The sequence below is a fragment of the Amphiprion ocellaris genome, chromosome 6 (genome assembly GCF_022539595.1).
Source record: "Amphiprion ocellaris isolate individual 3 ecotype Okinawa chromosome 6, ASM2253959v1, whole genome shotgun sequence".
NCBI classification, from domain to species: domain Eukaryota; kingdom Metazoa; phylum Chordata; class Actinopteri; family Pomacentridae; genus Amphiprion; species Amphiprion ocellaris.
The window spans coordinates 32710504-32725877 of record NC_072771.1 but is presented as its reverse complement, the minus strand read 5'-3'; the positions used below and the strand labels follow the sequence as shown (position 1 = coordinate 32725877).

At 42.0% G+C, this 15374-nt stretch overlaps 1 protein-coding gene across 2 annotated transcripts; it reads right to left on the bottom strand.

Annotated features, from left to right (window-relative positions):
• Positions 1-1648: 1648 nt before the first annotated feature.
• fgf10b (fibroblast growth factor 10b) lies at positions 1649-8748 on the bottom strand. 2 transcript variants are annotated; one of them, XM_023269176.3, is made up of 4 exons: positions 8344-8748; positions 7514-8248; positions 2777-2880; positions 1649-2423 (listed from the first exon to the last, which is right to left on the bottom strand). In XM_023269176.3, exons 2-4 carry the CDS (start codon positions 7956-7958, stop codon positions 2232-2234), a joined length of 741 nt encoding a protein of 246 aa, XP_023124944.1. In that variant the 5' UTR covers positions 7959-8248; positions 8344-8748; the 3' UTR covers positions 1649-2231. The 2 variants fall into 2 exon arrangements, with proteins under 2 accessions (XP_023124944.1, XP_054867101.1); XM_055011126.1 differs by having other exon boundaries at positions 7514-8748.
• Positions 8749-15374: the final 6626 nt, after the last annotated feature.

Sequence of the window (15374 nt, the reverse complement as noted above, 5' to 3'; positions counted from 1 at the left end):
TTTCCCAAAGCTGGATCACATTATGCCACAGAGAATTCCCGTGCCAGAAATGCAGAGACCCGCTTTGATGAAAGATTACTGCACCTATTTTGTGTTATTGCTGTTTTTCCCCCCTTGCCAGTGTCTTGGAGGGAGTTCAAACATTCACAAGTATCGGGAATGCAGAAGATGACAATTGGCTTGGAATGGTGTGTGTCTGTGCATGTGTGTGTGTGTGTGCGTGTGTGGTGTCAGCAGTACATTTTATGTAGCTTATATCCCTGTTAATTTATTGTCTGTATCATTATCTACACATAGAGACCAATTAAAAGCTAATCAAGGAGGAAAATACAGAGCTACTGTATGTGCTGTAGTTTCATACCAGGAACCAAATTAGCCTTCTGAGTGTGTATTCAGTGTTTAGTTCATAATAGGAAATAGTAGTCAATTAAATATAGACTTCCTTTAAACACTTTACAAGGACATCTAAATATTTAGATATAAATTCATTCAGAACTTGTTGAGCTTCCAGGTCTTTGTTCTTAGGTGACGCGCCTACAGATTTATCCTCGGGACACTACTGTGCATCTGGCCTCAGAGGTGCACCAGTCACACCATATTTAGCAGTTAGTTACGGGAGCAGAGAAAATGTAATGACGGTGCTACGTATGGTGCAGAGATGATCATGAAATAACACTCCATATGTCGCTATCGGCCCTGACTGTCATGGTGGAATGTACTGCAGCATTCCTCGGTATTAATCATTCGTCGCGGTGATCATTAAGGACAATATATTATAGCTTTAAGGAAGTTCTTTTCTCGCACTCTGGATTACTAAAGTTCAGATTGCTTTTGTTATTTTCACTCCTTCAAATCTGGAGTCACAGGACCAACTTGGATGAATTTGGGAGCGAAGACAATGGCCACTGCCTGTTGCATGCCTCCTCTCATCCAACTGTCTTCTGCCATTCTCCCAATTTTTCATGCCTGTCTCCAGATAGATGTTCTAAAAGGCAGGATAAGAGAACATGAGGCCCGGAAGCCTGTGGTGTTAATGTTCTCCCCACAGCCTTTTGATCTGGCATCAAGGCAGCTGTCATTGATTAGTGTGTTTGCAGATGATTACTGAGGGAAGTGGGTGGTCAGGCACAGGTCATACCTCTCTTTCCTCCCTCACACACATTTAGATCCTCTTCCAAGGCCCTCCATGAACCCGTAGGCAGTGCTGATGCAAACCTACATGACAAACCTCTTTCATAATTAGATTTTTTTTTGACAGTATTTTAAGCAGGTGCTTCAGCAGATATCTACCTCCAGCAATTGGGGGAACGTTGCAGCAATTCCACAGTAATGGGGAGATCTTAGGAAATGATGTCAGCATCTACAGGCCATACCAGGGAAGCTGCCTCCCTCCCATTTTATTGTGGTCGGTCTTGTATGTTTCCCGTTTGTTTGGGAACTAATCATTAGTGCAATGGTTGCCACATGGAATATCTGGCTAGGCATTAATGGTTGCCTTTTGTCCCTTTCCTCCCTCAGAGAGCCAGATAAGGATAGACTTAGCATGACCTGAACATTCACCAGAGTTTCTCTGCACTTATGCTAAAATGTACTCTTTTTCCTGCAGTTATCTCAGTCTTTGGTGCATGAAGGAAGAACTACCACCACGTTGTAGAGGAGAAAATTTATTTTCACATAATAGCATTCCTATAAAAAGTAAATAACGCAAAGCTTTGCTTGTGTTCCCCTCCAGTTAAATATTTCACAAAATAAATAAATCATTAAAATTCAGTCAAAACACAGTGGTTAAGTATCAAACAGTTGTTTAAAATGTGTTGTATTCTCTATTATTTAATGCTGTCATGATAAACTGACTGACCCTCCTCTTTAATGCGTCTCACTGGAGAATATGGATTATAAATAACATCTTAAGATACTTCTGCATCCACTACAGTTCATTAGCTAGGACAGTATCTTCTGTGTTGCCCACATTACACACATACTCCAGCTGCAGACTGTTTGGCACAGAAAAAAAAAAGGATAAACATTGCATTCTGCACCCCTGAAAACACAGATATTACCTGCTCCCAACAAATAAAAATGCATGATCTCAATTAAAGTCAGGAGCAGAGACCACTTGTTTGTGTGACAGTGTTGGTTCCCTTTTTCCAAACGAGAGATTTCTCAGTTAAAGTCTTTTGTTTTACAGCTTCTCAGCATTGAAAACCTCTCTGTCCAGTGAGTTCTCCAGTTCACACCATGATTGGGAGGAAATGTGTTGCCATGTTCTTCCTGCGGGTCTTCTTTCCCCTCATCGGCTTTCCGTGGACGTTTAGACCCACAAACATCTGCCGCTTCTTGTTCCTCCATTCGGCGGATGCGTATGTGTTGTAGCCATTCTCTTCAATCCGCTCCTTCAGGGTGCAGTCGACGCCAAACTCTCTCTGCAAAAACAACATGTATCAGGTTTCAGTGTTTTAACCCCAGCGTGTGAGGTTAAGGCAAAACACAGATCATTTTCTTGTGCAAATCCATTGTGGTCGTGCATGGTACCATTTACTACTCCTCAATCTACACTGCATGCTCTGCTTTGTGTGCTTGTGGAGGAACTAGAGTACACTTTGAAAATTGCATAGCTCTCCTAGAGGTTCCCATGTGTGCACTGGCCTGGTTGTGATTCAGACTTAACTCGGCAGCTAGAGAAGTGAAGATAAGGCTTCCTTTGATAAGGACTGAAGAATCTAACACTGTCTGTCTCTCTGGAGCATCCAGATTGACCCCTGACTCGGATACTAACCGCTCCGTACAGCTCTCCCTTCCTGCTGATAGCCAGATAGTAGTTGCTGTTCAGGCCTTTGATGGCCACCACTCCCACGTCCACTGATGTGATTTCCAGAATACCTAGGATTCAAGCAAAAAGAAGGTTACATCAGTATGTGTTGCCATTCAGAAAAAGCATAAAATCCCCGCAGTCATCATTAAATGTAGGCTTTCTTGCCTCTTAGTTGCTGTAAATAAGAGAACAGAAGAACCTGTGAGACTGGGAGAACCCCACAGACTTTTACAGACATTAATGTAATGGTGAGAAACATTGCATTTGCATGTGGGAATGTGTGGGAATTCTGAGTAAGGCTGCAATTATTCCTGAGCACATTTATCATTTCTGTGATATTATAAAGTTTCTTTACAGCCTACACCTGTGTAACAGATTCCAGCTGCGCAGGTCTTTTAGTTTAAAATTAATAGGTGGATTCCACAGAGATTTTGAGGTTGTTTACGTTCTGTTTGGTATTTAGGGTTTCCAAGTCGCTATACAAATAATTCAGGTTTCTCATAGCCTATTAGAAGGGTTAATTTATACCTCAGTTAACAAGGGCATGTTTTTGCTGCAGACAGCTGTGGTTATTTGTGTGGTCTCAGTATCAGAGGTCGGAGAGATATAACTTCCTAATGTGTCCTTTGACCACAGAACCCACTTGTCTCGTCTTATGCCGGTGTGTGTGCAAGTGAACCCCACTGGTTCCCATGGCATGTTTGATTTCGTGCCGCCCTCCCTGACTTCCTTTCCCTTCTTCCTGTGAGCTGTCGTTATTGTATCCCAATAAGCACACATATGTGAATGCACACACACACAGACACACACTTCAGCGTGGGGGCGTGAACTCCAGAGTCGACGACATCCTTTGATCAGATCAGCAGCTCCTCCTCTGTCTGATGACTGTTTGTGTGGCACCCTGATCTACTGTCAGACCCACTCCAGTAGCTGGGGGGCCTCTGGGGTTGCCAGCCCTGTACATGAGTGGACAGCGGGGGACGCAGGTGTGCCCCCAAAGAACAATCCCTCTCTTAAATATACAGCAGCTTCTCTCCTCATCCGTGAGGTCCTGACTGTATCAGTTTCTAGTTCAAACAGTGGCACCTCGGGGCAGTGAGGTCTGAGGCTGCAAGGCGGTGGTTGGGACTGTGACACAACGGTCATTGAAGATCTGAGAGGAGATGGTTTCTGTATGGGATCGGATGTCGGGTATGGAGTGAGGATGTAAGACAATCTATGGCAGTCTCTGGCTGCTCTGTAAACATGGGAGGGATGAAAGGAAGGAGAACAGAGGAGGACAGAGGAGCCATGACAGTGAGACTGGGGGTGGAGTGAGGATTAGAAAGGCTGTAATGATCACTGATCAAAGTCAGCCACCGGAGGCAGGGGCGAGACAGGTTGTATATACACACATGCACATGGACACGCACTAATGCACTCTCTCTCTCACTGACACACACACACACACACACGCACACACACACACAGTTAATGTTGCAGCAGGTGAATAGGCACTTGCACAGAACTTGCAAACCTCCATTCACTGTTCTCTGCTAAATGCTCAGCTTGATTCACATAACACAAAATACACTCCTCATTTGACTCTCTCCATATTACAACATTATGCCATAAACATTTTCTTTGTATGGGGCGCATTATAAAGATTCCATATGCAAAATGTGGCCTAATGTGTGCCAGCCAGGTGCAGCTGTTGAAGTGGAGAGACAGCAGTTTTTCTTCAGCACGCTGGTTGCTTTATCCTAACAGTAAATGGTGCGTTGGTTGTGGAATGGAGGCGCATGATGCCAGTGAGAATTAAAGGCGGTTTTTCCACAGTGGGATGCCAAAAAGCATGTGCTTTGCAGCTTACAATGTTATTCTTTCTCACTCTTGCTTAGGCACATTTTTAAATAAATGTTCTGGTCTGCACAAAATCACATCTGGATAGATAAGTCGGAATTTAAATTTCAATTGTTGCCACTCCCATGCAGAAAAATGGTGTGGAGTGGGGCGTAAATCAGGATATTTGGTAATAACACTTGATAAGGACCACACTGAGTGTATTTACATAGAAGGGAGATCCAGCCTTTTCCCCTCCTCTGAGAAAAGCTATACATCTCCCTCCTCAGACCTCCATAAGAGCACCATCTGTTTTTTACCATGCAAAAGACCACTGCTTTGATTAAAGGAGATGAATGTGTACTAAGATGCACACTTACACACACACACACACACCCACACACACACACACACACACACACACACACACACACACGTACAGCCATATACACTGATTGAACTGCAAAAGTCTTGACCTGGCCCCTGCAGCACAGAAACACAACTGGTGTGTTTCTACACACACAGAGTCTTGAAAGACTCACACTCTCTCACCATCACAGACATGGATAATTAGCCTCTTTACTCTTTTACCGCCAAGCCGTTGCCCATGTGACTGGGTCAGCAATATTTCAGTCGTCACTCAGAGCTGTGAGCTGTCTATAAATTTAAGAGAACTCAGCTGTGAATCATAGATATTTTAATTGCGTACTTCGGTATGCAGATAGCTACTTAGCTGACTTTAACATAATCTGCCTCCCTTTTCTCTGTAACCTCAGCACAGGCTCACAGCGGGTTGGAAAGCCATGTGGGACAGTTTTGCACTGGCATCCCCATAAATCTGTGGGAGGCTGGATACTGGCTCTTTAACAGACAGTGAGCCGGGTCCTTGCAGGGCCACAGGCAGTACCCAAAACCTAAGCCTGCACACCCCATACAGCTCCTAGACAAAGTATGATGAATATACACATTTGCCTATCAAAATTTTAAACAGAGCCTGTCTTTGCATTGTAATTTCTGGTTGTAGGAAAGACTGGCCGTCGTCCAGTCATCGTAAAAGAAAAAAACTTGATATTTTGTCACTTCAAGGGAGCATCAAGGGTCTACAAAGGACGTCAGTCCTGGGATCATGTCTAGCCCCAGGGGCCAGAGGAAAGACTGAAGCTGCTGTTGTGTAGTATCCTTTACCTTGTGAACCTGATATGAGGGCACATAATCCACACACAGTGTCCCCAGACCCCCTTAGGACACAGCTTTTTGATGGCACCACCATTGATACTGAAGATGCACAGCTTTGATGTGGCCACAATGATGTTCAGCCATGTCATTCATGAACTTGTACCTCTGGACGAGCTCCCTTTCACCTCCCTTCCCGATGCTAATTCAAACCGAGTTTTTTGCAAAAGGCAACACGCTTCTTTAAAATGTGATTTTGTGAGCCAGCATAAAAGATGGCAGGGAGGGTAAATTATCCTTCAAACATACATAAACTTTATGGTGTTTTCACACAGCCACTACTATGATAAACTGAGTCAGACTTTCTTGCACCATTTTGGTTTTACAACCTAAAAGAAACTACTAACAAAGACAGCTGTAAGGGCATCACTGTGTAATATGGTCAGGAAATAAAGCTGCTTCTGTCATGACCTTGTCAAAACAAACATCTCCCCTGACGTTCTGCCTCCCCGTGCCATTTCCCCTAAGTCACTTTGATTGAATGTGTGGTTTAGCTCTCCCAAGAGGAACATTAAAGGTTCCATATACTCTGACTATGGGGATCAGGACCAGAGAGAAAGAGGGAAAAAAAGAAGCATGCGACAATGAGGGAGATGTGTATATATGTGTGTGTCAGTAATAAGCAAGCACATGTGTCGTCTTTGGCTACTATATGATCACACACCCACTGGAGCATGTGAGTGCCTGCTGGCTGACAGGCACACACACGTAGCTCAGGGGGAACGCTGGGAGACTAATGAGAACGCTATTTTACTGACTGATATACTGAAACATACAACATGTAATCACTTTAAAGACACGTTTCTCTGAGTGAGCACGTCAAACTGCTTTAAACAAATGTCTGATCTGTGACTGAGGGTATGTAATTTGCTTGATGCCGGCTGGCAGAAGGGCAATCTGAGTGGGAGAGTGAGTGAGAGAGAAGCAGACTGGGAGAAAGAGTCAAAAAAGCCATCAATGAGACTGACATTCATATCCTCCTCCCCCCTCCCGCTGCCCACTAGTCCCCTGTTCTCCTGTGGCTGTTATCACTGCTGTCTATCCAGGGCTGTGAAGACGGCCTGATAATGGCCAAGTTATCTGCTCCTGCTCCTTTTTAAACCATCTGAGAGCTACCATCATTGTGCCGAGTGTTTGGACAGGAGAGATATCAGTGGGATGTCTGGTTTAAAACAAAAAGCTGACTCAAATTGGGAATGCTTCTCCCAAATTACCAGCCAGCTGGTGAGCAGGCTGGTGGTCTGTGGAAAAGAATGAAGAAATATGGTTTTCATTGATGTCTCTGCCAAGTTGTATATCCACTTTATGTATATGCGTGCTGGTGCAGAGTTAATGTTTGAAATCCTGATTTGTTAAATGAGGAAAACCAAAACATTTAGGTGGGTTTATGGGCCAGAATTATCCCCGAATGAGCAATCAGCAGGTGCGTTTTGTTCTGTGTAATGCCAAAACAGAACCGAAGTTTTGGCTGTTGAGATTAAAAGCCTTGATTTTATACTGGTAATGTGAAATGGTAAGGTATTTTTCCCCAAGATGAACTTTGGTTAGAGTCACTTTAAAATTTTGGATTCACTAAAGAGAATGGGACCTCAGATATGATCAGACTTGCCTGTTTTTGTGCATTAATCTGCCCAGTGTGTTACTTACTTAGAGGATCATCCTTGCTCTTGGTTCCATTGACATTTCCATTCTTATCAATCCTCAGGAAAAACTTCTGGAAAGAGAACAGCTTCCTCCTCCGTATGTCCCCTTGTAGGTGGTTGTAGCTGCGCACATGCCTCCCCTGCGCTCCCCCGGTCCGACCCGCGGGGCCTCCGGTGGCCCTGGGTTCCGAGATCAGTTCAGTCTCTGAAATGTTCTGTGGCGCCCTGAGAGTTCGCGGGTTGGCGAGCCTCAGTCTGTCTCTGCGGAGCTGGTGGCAGGAAGCCTCGGGTAAGGACAGGGAGAAAACCACCAGGGTGACCAGTACAGGGAGAGACAGGGGGGTGAGCAGTCTGGAGTTGACCCCAGAGCCAAAACAGGACCCTAACCCAGGCCTGGAGCAGGACGAGGCAGAGGCAGCCTTACTCCCTCCAGCAGCCCATCTGGTCATGGTAGTGTGCTGTGAGGAGGACTAGAGGCAGCCTCAGAGCCTGGGACATGCTGCTGGGGTCGAGGATAGACTGGGAGGGCAGGGAGGGGAGCCCTCCACAGTCCAGACTGGGTGAGATGGTCCCTCTGCAGAGTCCAAATTATTCAGTGTGTGAGTGAAATTCTTAAATCTCCCTCTGAAGGATTTTAATATCTGTTCTGCAAGTCTCTTCAAGCTGATATCCACCGAGGTCCTTTTCTTCACTGTTGAAAGGCTTTTAGGCTGATTATCAGAAAGTGTGCAGTCCAAGTCTGTTTTGGAAAATAAAACAGTCTGAATGAACAAAGATTACATAAAAGAAAACACACAAAACACCATGTGATATGTGTGCATTCCAGTAACTAACCTCTTTTTCCACTCTCCTAGTGCTTTCTAATTCTTTCTAAATTGTTGGTGAAATTTTAACGATTAGTCTTGGCTGCTCCAGTGTTGGCCCTTGTATTCCCAGGCAGTTGTTCAATTTCAGAAAAAAAAGAAGAAAAAAAATCCCCAAAATATACAGTTTCTTGATATCCAAGCACAAAGTTTGCCAAAAATCTGGCAAAAATCTTTAGTTCCAGTGAAATAAAAAATTATGCACCGATCCGTCTACCTGTTCGAAAGCTGCTAGAATCCACATGTGCTGGAAAGCATTTTCAGATTTTACTCTGAGGAGGAAAAGCAGGATTCAAGACTTAAATAGGAACGTTGGTCAATCCAGGCGCATGTCAGATAATCCATCTGTCCTCTTCTGTTGCCCTGCTGCTCTCACTCTCTCCTCATCTCTCCCTCCCTCCCTCCCTCTCTCTCTTCCCCTGAATGACTCCACCTTCATGCAGCATGGAGGTAACGGTCTGGGGAGGTCTTTCTGTCTCAGGATTGAGTCAGAGTTGTTTGCCTCCTTTTCCTTGATTTGGAGAATTCCTCACCTGAAGAGTGATCACAGAAAATGCCTGTGTTGCTGTGTGACTCTGCTAGTTGTTTGATCCCTCCCTCATTTACTCGACTTCCCCTGTAACATATGGGAGCAAGTACTGCTCTGCATGTGTGTTTTTGAGTGTGTGTGTGTGCCTATATACAAGCATATCTAACTTATGAGAGTGGATGATATGAGAGCTTATCTTTGCAGATGCTGCAGGGCAGGAAGCAGCAACCTCGTAGTATTGATTCAGTCCCTGCAGCCTCAGATTGTTCTGATGATTGCTTTAGTAGTTAATCAGACAGTGGCTTTGTTTTTACTGGGTATGGTTGCAAAAATAAAGAGTTTGGTTGTGTTTTTCACTCAGTATGATTGTTGGTGGTTGTGTGTGAAGGAGACAAGTGTTACACATTGAAACGAACACACTTGTTACTCATTAAGATGTGATGAACTCGACAAGTGTCCATCCTGATCTGTCCCTACAGATAAAAATCATATTAAGTTAAGATTGCAGAGTCAAGCCTGGATGCTGCCTTATCACTGCCATCTTTCTAAGGCCTCTCTTTTTTCCCCTCAAGGCACTTTATCGTCGGGCATTATCTCTCCTGCAGTGCTGTAATGCAATGAAGCTCTCCAGTTTCACTCACCAGACCTCTGCCTTCCTCTGTGACTCAGGTGTCTGAGTGGCCGTCAGCCAGCAAGACTCTCTTACAAACCATGCATCATTTGCTCCTCAAGGCAAAGCAAGCACAGGGTGGAGAAATTCACAGTGGACTAGACAGCAAAGTTTATTCCGTGAAGTAAATGTGCAAAATATTAGGCACGGTTCTCATAAAGTACACTGATGAGGCAACACCAACTTATTTCTTACTGATTTTATTCATGTTTCTTATTGAATCATCATTAATCGCACACAAGGAGGAGATGAAGGGTTGCATTTATGAGGTGCAACTTAATACCAGCAGGAACTTTTGATGCCTATTAAGAGGATAATAGTGATGCATGACCTTATAGTGACATTTAACAATCCAGCAAACCTTGCCGCTGGCAGTCTTATCTATTCACCCTGATCCTTGTGTCTTTAATGCCAGCATCTGTCTTGTTCGGTGCTTTTCCTTCCCTTAAGTCCCAGATTTTTAGTGCCTGCTTTAATGTCTGTCAACGATCAGCAGTCTGGTCTTAACTCTGCTCTTGGCGTGGCTTTATCTGGGGATACAAACAAAACAATCTTATCAGCACTTCCTTTGTGGTGTCTTTTCCCGCTGTGATAACCTGAATCAGTGCAGAGGACAAGGAGCTGGGAGGAGCAGAAGGCATCACTTATATTGATTACTGTTGTAACAATAACAGTTTTGTAGATTTATTTACAACGCTAAAATGACCTCGACCTCACCTAAATGACATTGGACCTGTGCACTATGAATTAATCTGTCCACATTTTAATGCACATTTCTTTTACCAGATTCACTATTTGGTTCAATGGGTAACATGTTTGTTTTTATTCGCTCATTCATTATTTTACAATTTATTAATCTGCAAACTCTGCTGTCCAAATAGATACTAAACCAGATAATGTTGCACAAACTTTAATTCATTTCATCTTGTACAATTTTAATTTTGTTTTCCTTCAAAATGTGTGAAAATCTTCTTGTTCAAATACTTGCTTACACAATTTTGCATGATTTAATTGAAAATATCTTGAGACTATGCAATTTTTCAAGAACATATTGAAGAAAAATGCCATTCTGGTGAAAGCTGCTTGGCTAAAATAACTTGTAAGACATTTTGCATTCCACATTTTTCAGTGGCTTGGTGCTGACTAGGCAACAACAGACCAATGCAAAGTTCTGAGCTCATAGATTCTTTCCACTGACAACTCAGAACAGTGTTTATTCCGGATATCATTTAAATTAATTCACATTGAAGGCATGTGTTAAATTTTTTTTAGATAAGAGGCAGAACAATCCAAATACTGCACAAATACACCTTCAGGTAATAGCAGTATTTTTTCCACTAAGACTGTAATGTAATGTCGGTGCCTCAGAGGGATGTAAGCTTGAAATGATGCTGACAGACTCACAAGATTTGCAGGATTTCTTTAGAAGCCAAGGAGCAAATTCTTTGTAGACGTAATCATGCCTTTGTTTTTTCTCCTAAACGCAATATAAGTGAGATTTGCAGGGTCTGCAGATGGACTCATCTCCCTCATTGCTCTACAGCTTCAGCATTTAGTGTATCTTTATAGATTTATCTCCCCGAATTGCATTTCAAAGTTCAGGACAAGAGACAATAGAACAGACAAATGTGCTTCTGATCCCTCCCTACAGGCTGCAGCTTCAGCTGTGTTCTCACTCTGTTCTCAAAAACAAAAACATAATTACAAGAAAGGCACCGAAAAGTCAAACGCCGGAAATTTATTCGCATCAGTGGAGATTTGACGTTACACAGCTCCATCTGCCAAAAAGAAAAACAGAGCAAGGTGACACACATGGAAAATTTTCCTTTTATTTCTTTTAGTGTGTAATTAAGCGAGTTTCGCAAAAGAAGGTTTCAGTTTTCACACTGAAAACTAGTAAAACTATCAGGTGCTTTTGTTGCATTGATGTTACTCGGCTGTTGTTCTTAAGTCCTTAATTATGTGTTTTTTTTTTTCTTTAATTTGAGTCACTCTCAGTTTACATGAGAAACAAACAAACAGTATCTTGGTGATCGCTTGGTGACCAGTGTGTGCAATTAACAGTCTAAAAGTCTGTCAGAAGATTACCTTTATAGATGGTTTTAGAGGAATCAAGTTGTGTCAGGGATATTATATGAGATGAAAGTGGGCTTTGGTGAAACATTATAATGTATCAGACAAATAAACCCATCCGTATTGAGCTGTTTTTTTTTTCGAAATTTCTTTTATTTATTGCTTCAATGTTTTAAAGCACTTTCCCAACAATCTATGTTGTATTTTGTGTGGATGACATTGCAAAACTGGTTATGAAAAGCATAACAGAAATTATACTTACTTATGTTTTGTTAAATTTGGACATGACTGGAACAAATATACCCATTTTCAGTCAAATTGAATGTCATAACTGATAAGATCTCCATGTGTTTCTATTTTAACAGCATACATTATTTAGCGATCCTTTATATGACATATTATCTAAATTTCCGCTAGAATTAGTTTCTCTTCCTGTGAAGCCACAATGGGATTTTTGCTCATGAAACCTACATTTTTTTAAAAAATGACCTCCAGCTTTAACATGCATCATTTTTTTGTGTTATTTTCAGATAAAGATCTGATAGCAATCATTTAATACATTGAGTGCATTTTTCGTCATAGTACATTTTACACTTCATGGTGCATTTTGTATCTTAGCTTATTTTTCTGTATATTATATTATATATATATTATATATAAATGAAGTATGTATTCTATTCTATATTATCTGCAGAGCTTTCTAATGAACTAAGATTAGGCCGAATCATTCAGTATGTTAACCAAAGCTAAAGTAGTTTAACAGAAAATATCACATTGTTTCTGAAATTCTGCATTTTTTCAATAAAGACGGCATACTGCAGGCAGAATCTCAAATCAGAAGCTCTTGTTTATGTGTAACATGCCAAGTAAATCCATATTCCACTGTCTGTTTCTGATGTTAAATTTTTCCTTGTGTTCCTGGCTTTGCTGAATCCCGACCCTTTGTGGCAGCAGGTGTATCCAGCACTGTGCAATCTGCTGTTTTATATCCTGATGCACTGCATCACATTAGCAAGTTGCACTGTGGAAACTCACCTTTTTCATGTCATGTGTGTCTGATTTTGCTTGGCCTCATTGTCAGCGTGGTGGCCCCTCCCTTTCAGTACACTATCATTAAGCAGATGTTTTACAAAGAAAAGCACCTCACTCCGAGTCACTTAAGCTCAAATCCATATGTGGTCTATGAAGGAATCAAACGCACAACTCACAAACAACCAAACTGACCTATGGGAACCATGTGTGTGTCTGTCTGCGTTCCCCAGGGCCCGATCTGTGTGTGCCGGGTCAGAGGAGGCCGAGGCTTTAATAAAGGAACAGGCCTGGTACAGGGATGCCAGTCTGACTGCCTGGGGACATCCAACCTGATGGGGTCCAGATGAGAGCCACCAGACTGGACTTCTTCCCCTAAAAAACAGCCAGTTTGTGCACAGATTACCTTCCACCGCCTCCGTCTCTGGGTTTACACTGGGATTTGAGGGGGTAAGCAGCCAGATTAAAGAAACATTCTGCTTTAATGGCACTTTTTTCATAGATCACAGAAATGTGTTACTCCGAGGAGATGAGTTTGCTTAGCTCATGCTGGAGGCCTCGTTTTTCTGTTGGTCATCAAATGTAAATATTTAATGTGTTCCTGGCCGTTGTATTGGTGGGTGTCTGGTAACCTTACAAGATGAGGTTGCTGTTTCCTGCTTTACGGTCATCAATAGATGTTTGTCATGTTATCTTCCACGTCCTGAACAGGCACTTACATCATTCTTCTCTGCTGAGTGTCGCTTTCAGCGGGGCAGAGGAATTTACTTACAGGTCAGACACTGGATCAACTCATCCATTCTGAACTGTGCTCCATCTTTCTGAGGTGACAGTGCAATATTTTACAACTATTAGACTGATAAATATAATGCTAGGCCACGCTGTTTACAACTTAGCATCTGTCTTTCTACTGCAATGTCTCTGGATGCATTTGAAAAGGTTGCAAATCACTGGGCAGACAACCTTCATGGTAATATATTTGCAGAAATGTGATGAAACACTTTTCATTATGAAGAATTTAATTTCCTGGATTGGCCTGCTTACTTTATCAATTCACAGTTTCTTAATTTATTTTTCAAATAATGTATTACATCATAAGATATTTGATATTGTCAAAGAAAATAACAGTGTAACAGAGGATTGCATTAATATCACCAAGCCCTAATAATAACCATCAGATACCTTGATGCAAAAAACTCCTGGCAACAGAAAAAAGTGCTACAGAGAAATCTATTTCAACATGTGATATATCATATTAAGTACACCAAATAGGATAATGTATATAATGAGTAGCTCATTTAGTCCACAAATGACAGAAATGGGCTTAATCCTCCCTCTCTGCTTCCAGAAGTCCAGTATTTACTGAATAATCCACATTTTCCCAGAGCCCACAGAGCCCAAATTGAACTACAACAATTAGGCGGTTGGATGTTCTTGAAAGTCCAAGTTGTAAATGGAAATTGTCCTGAATCTGACTACATGTTTTGTTGTCAGAAACAACAAAACAGACAACAAACACCAAACGACATCCCTGTTTTGAAAATTTAACAGACAAATGTCATATCTTGGCATTTCCATAAAGCATGTTGTAAGCATCATTGTATAATGTTCTGAAGTTTTGCAGGCAACATGTGTTTGCTACTGTTGGCACAGTGCAGAGAACGTCTGGAAAATCAACAAACAATGAAGTAAGCATTTCACTCTTGAATCCAAAACCACAGTTTGTTTGGCTTTGGAACACTTGACTTGTGTTGCACAAAATTAAGAGTAATTTTATGAGCATTTTGCCCTTTCTAGCAAACAACCAGCCATTAGACACTTATGTTGTTTTGAAAACAGCTGATATCGAGCTGTGCCAGTTAAGTCACTTTCACAATGTTATAATGAGTAAAGAGAACAATACATATATTTTAAATGTTTCTGTTAGTAAGAAACACCTTCAGTTTTATCCTAATGACTTCATCATTGACTTTTTATTGGTCTGCTTTTCTCTGTATATTTTGATCATCCAGGATTCAGTTAAAAATAACTACAAATTTTAAATGATAAATATGCAACATACGTCAGTGAATTTAGAATCTGTTCAGTCATTTGCTTTGAGCTCAACCGCTTCTTTGTGCAACTTAAACAGCACACAATGACATAACAGAATGAGCAATGTGGTTAGGTAATACAAGTGGATGGTGTTTGCTTCGTCATGATAACACACAGACACACACACACTCACTGGCGGGTTTTAGACACGATGCTCCTCACTGACCCAGTATTGTGTTACTCCTTCCATTACTGCTGACTAACTCTTGGTCTCTGGCTTGAATGACAGCAGCTGGGTGTGTGGAGCTGGGCAACGTCCGTTCGTGTCAAGTTTTCTGGCACAGAGGAGCCTGGGAAATCTGGGCCAGCTGAACCCGATCCTTGAAACGGAGCCTGGTGCTGCAGATTCGGGTGTTACACATCTAGCAGCATGTGGCGCTCTCAGGCCAGAATGACCTTGTCCACATGAAAGGTTACGAAGCAGAAGATTGTGATGCAAAGAAGGATATATTTCTATTTGTAAGACTACTGAAGTGATATTTTAAACTTACTTTTGCTGTACAGTATACAATACTAATCTACTTCATTTTAGACAAAAACGTTCCTGGCTTCAGACTTGATCAGAATAATGATAATTAGGGATCAACTGATATGGGTTTTCCAAGGG

Bases quoted from the DNA above. Each gene is read 5' to 3' on its own strand.
- fgf10b (XM_055011126.1), bottom strand. From the start codon at position 7,958: ATGACCAGATGGGCTGCTGGAGGGAGTAAGGCTGCCTCTGCCTCGTCC. The intron at 2,881-7,513 runs GTAAGTAACACA...CTTGAATCCTAG, and splicing joins GAGCAAGGATGATCCTCTAA to GTATTCTGGAAATCACATCA. The intron at 2,424-2,776 runs GTTAGTATCCGA...TTGTTTTTGCAG, and splicing joins AGGGAGAGCTGTACGGAGCG to AGAGAGTTTGGCGTCGACTG.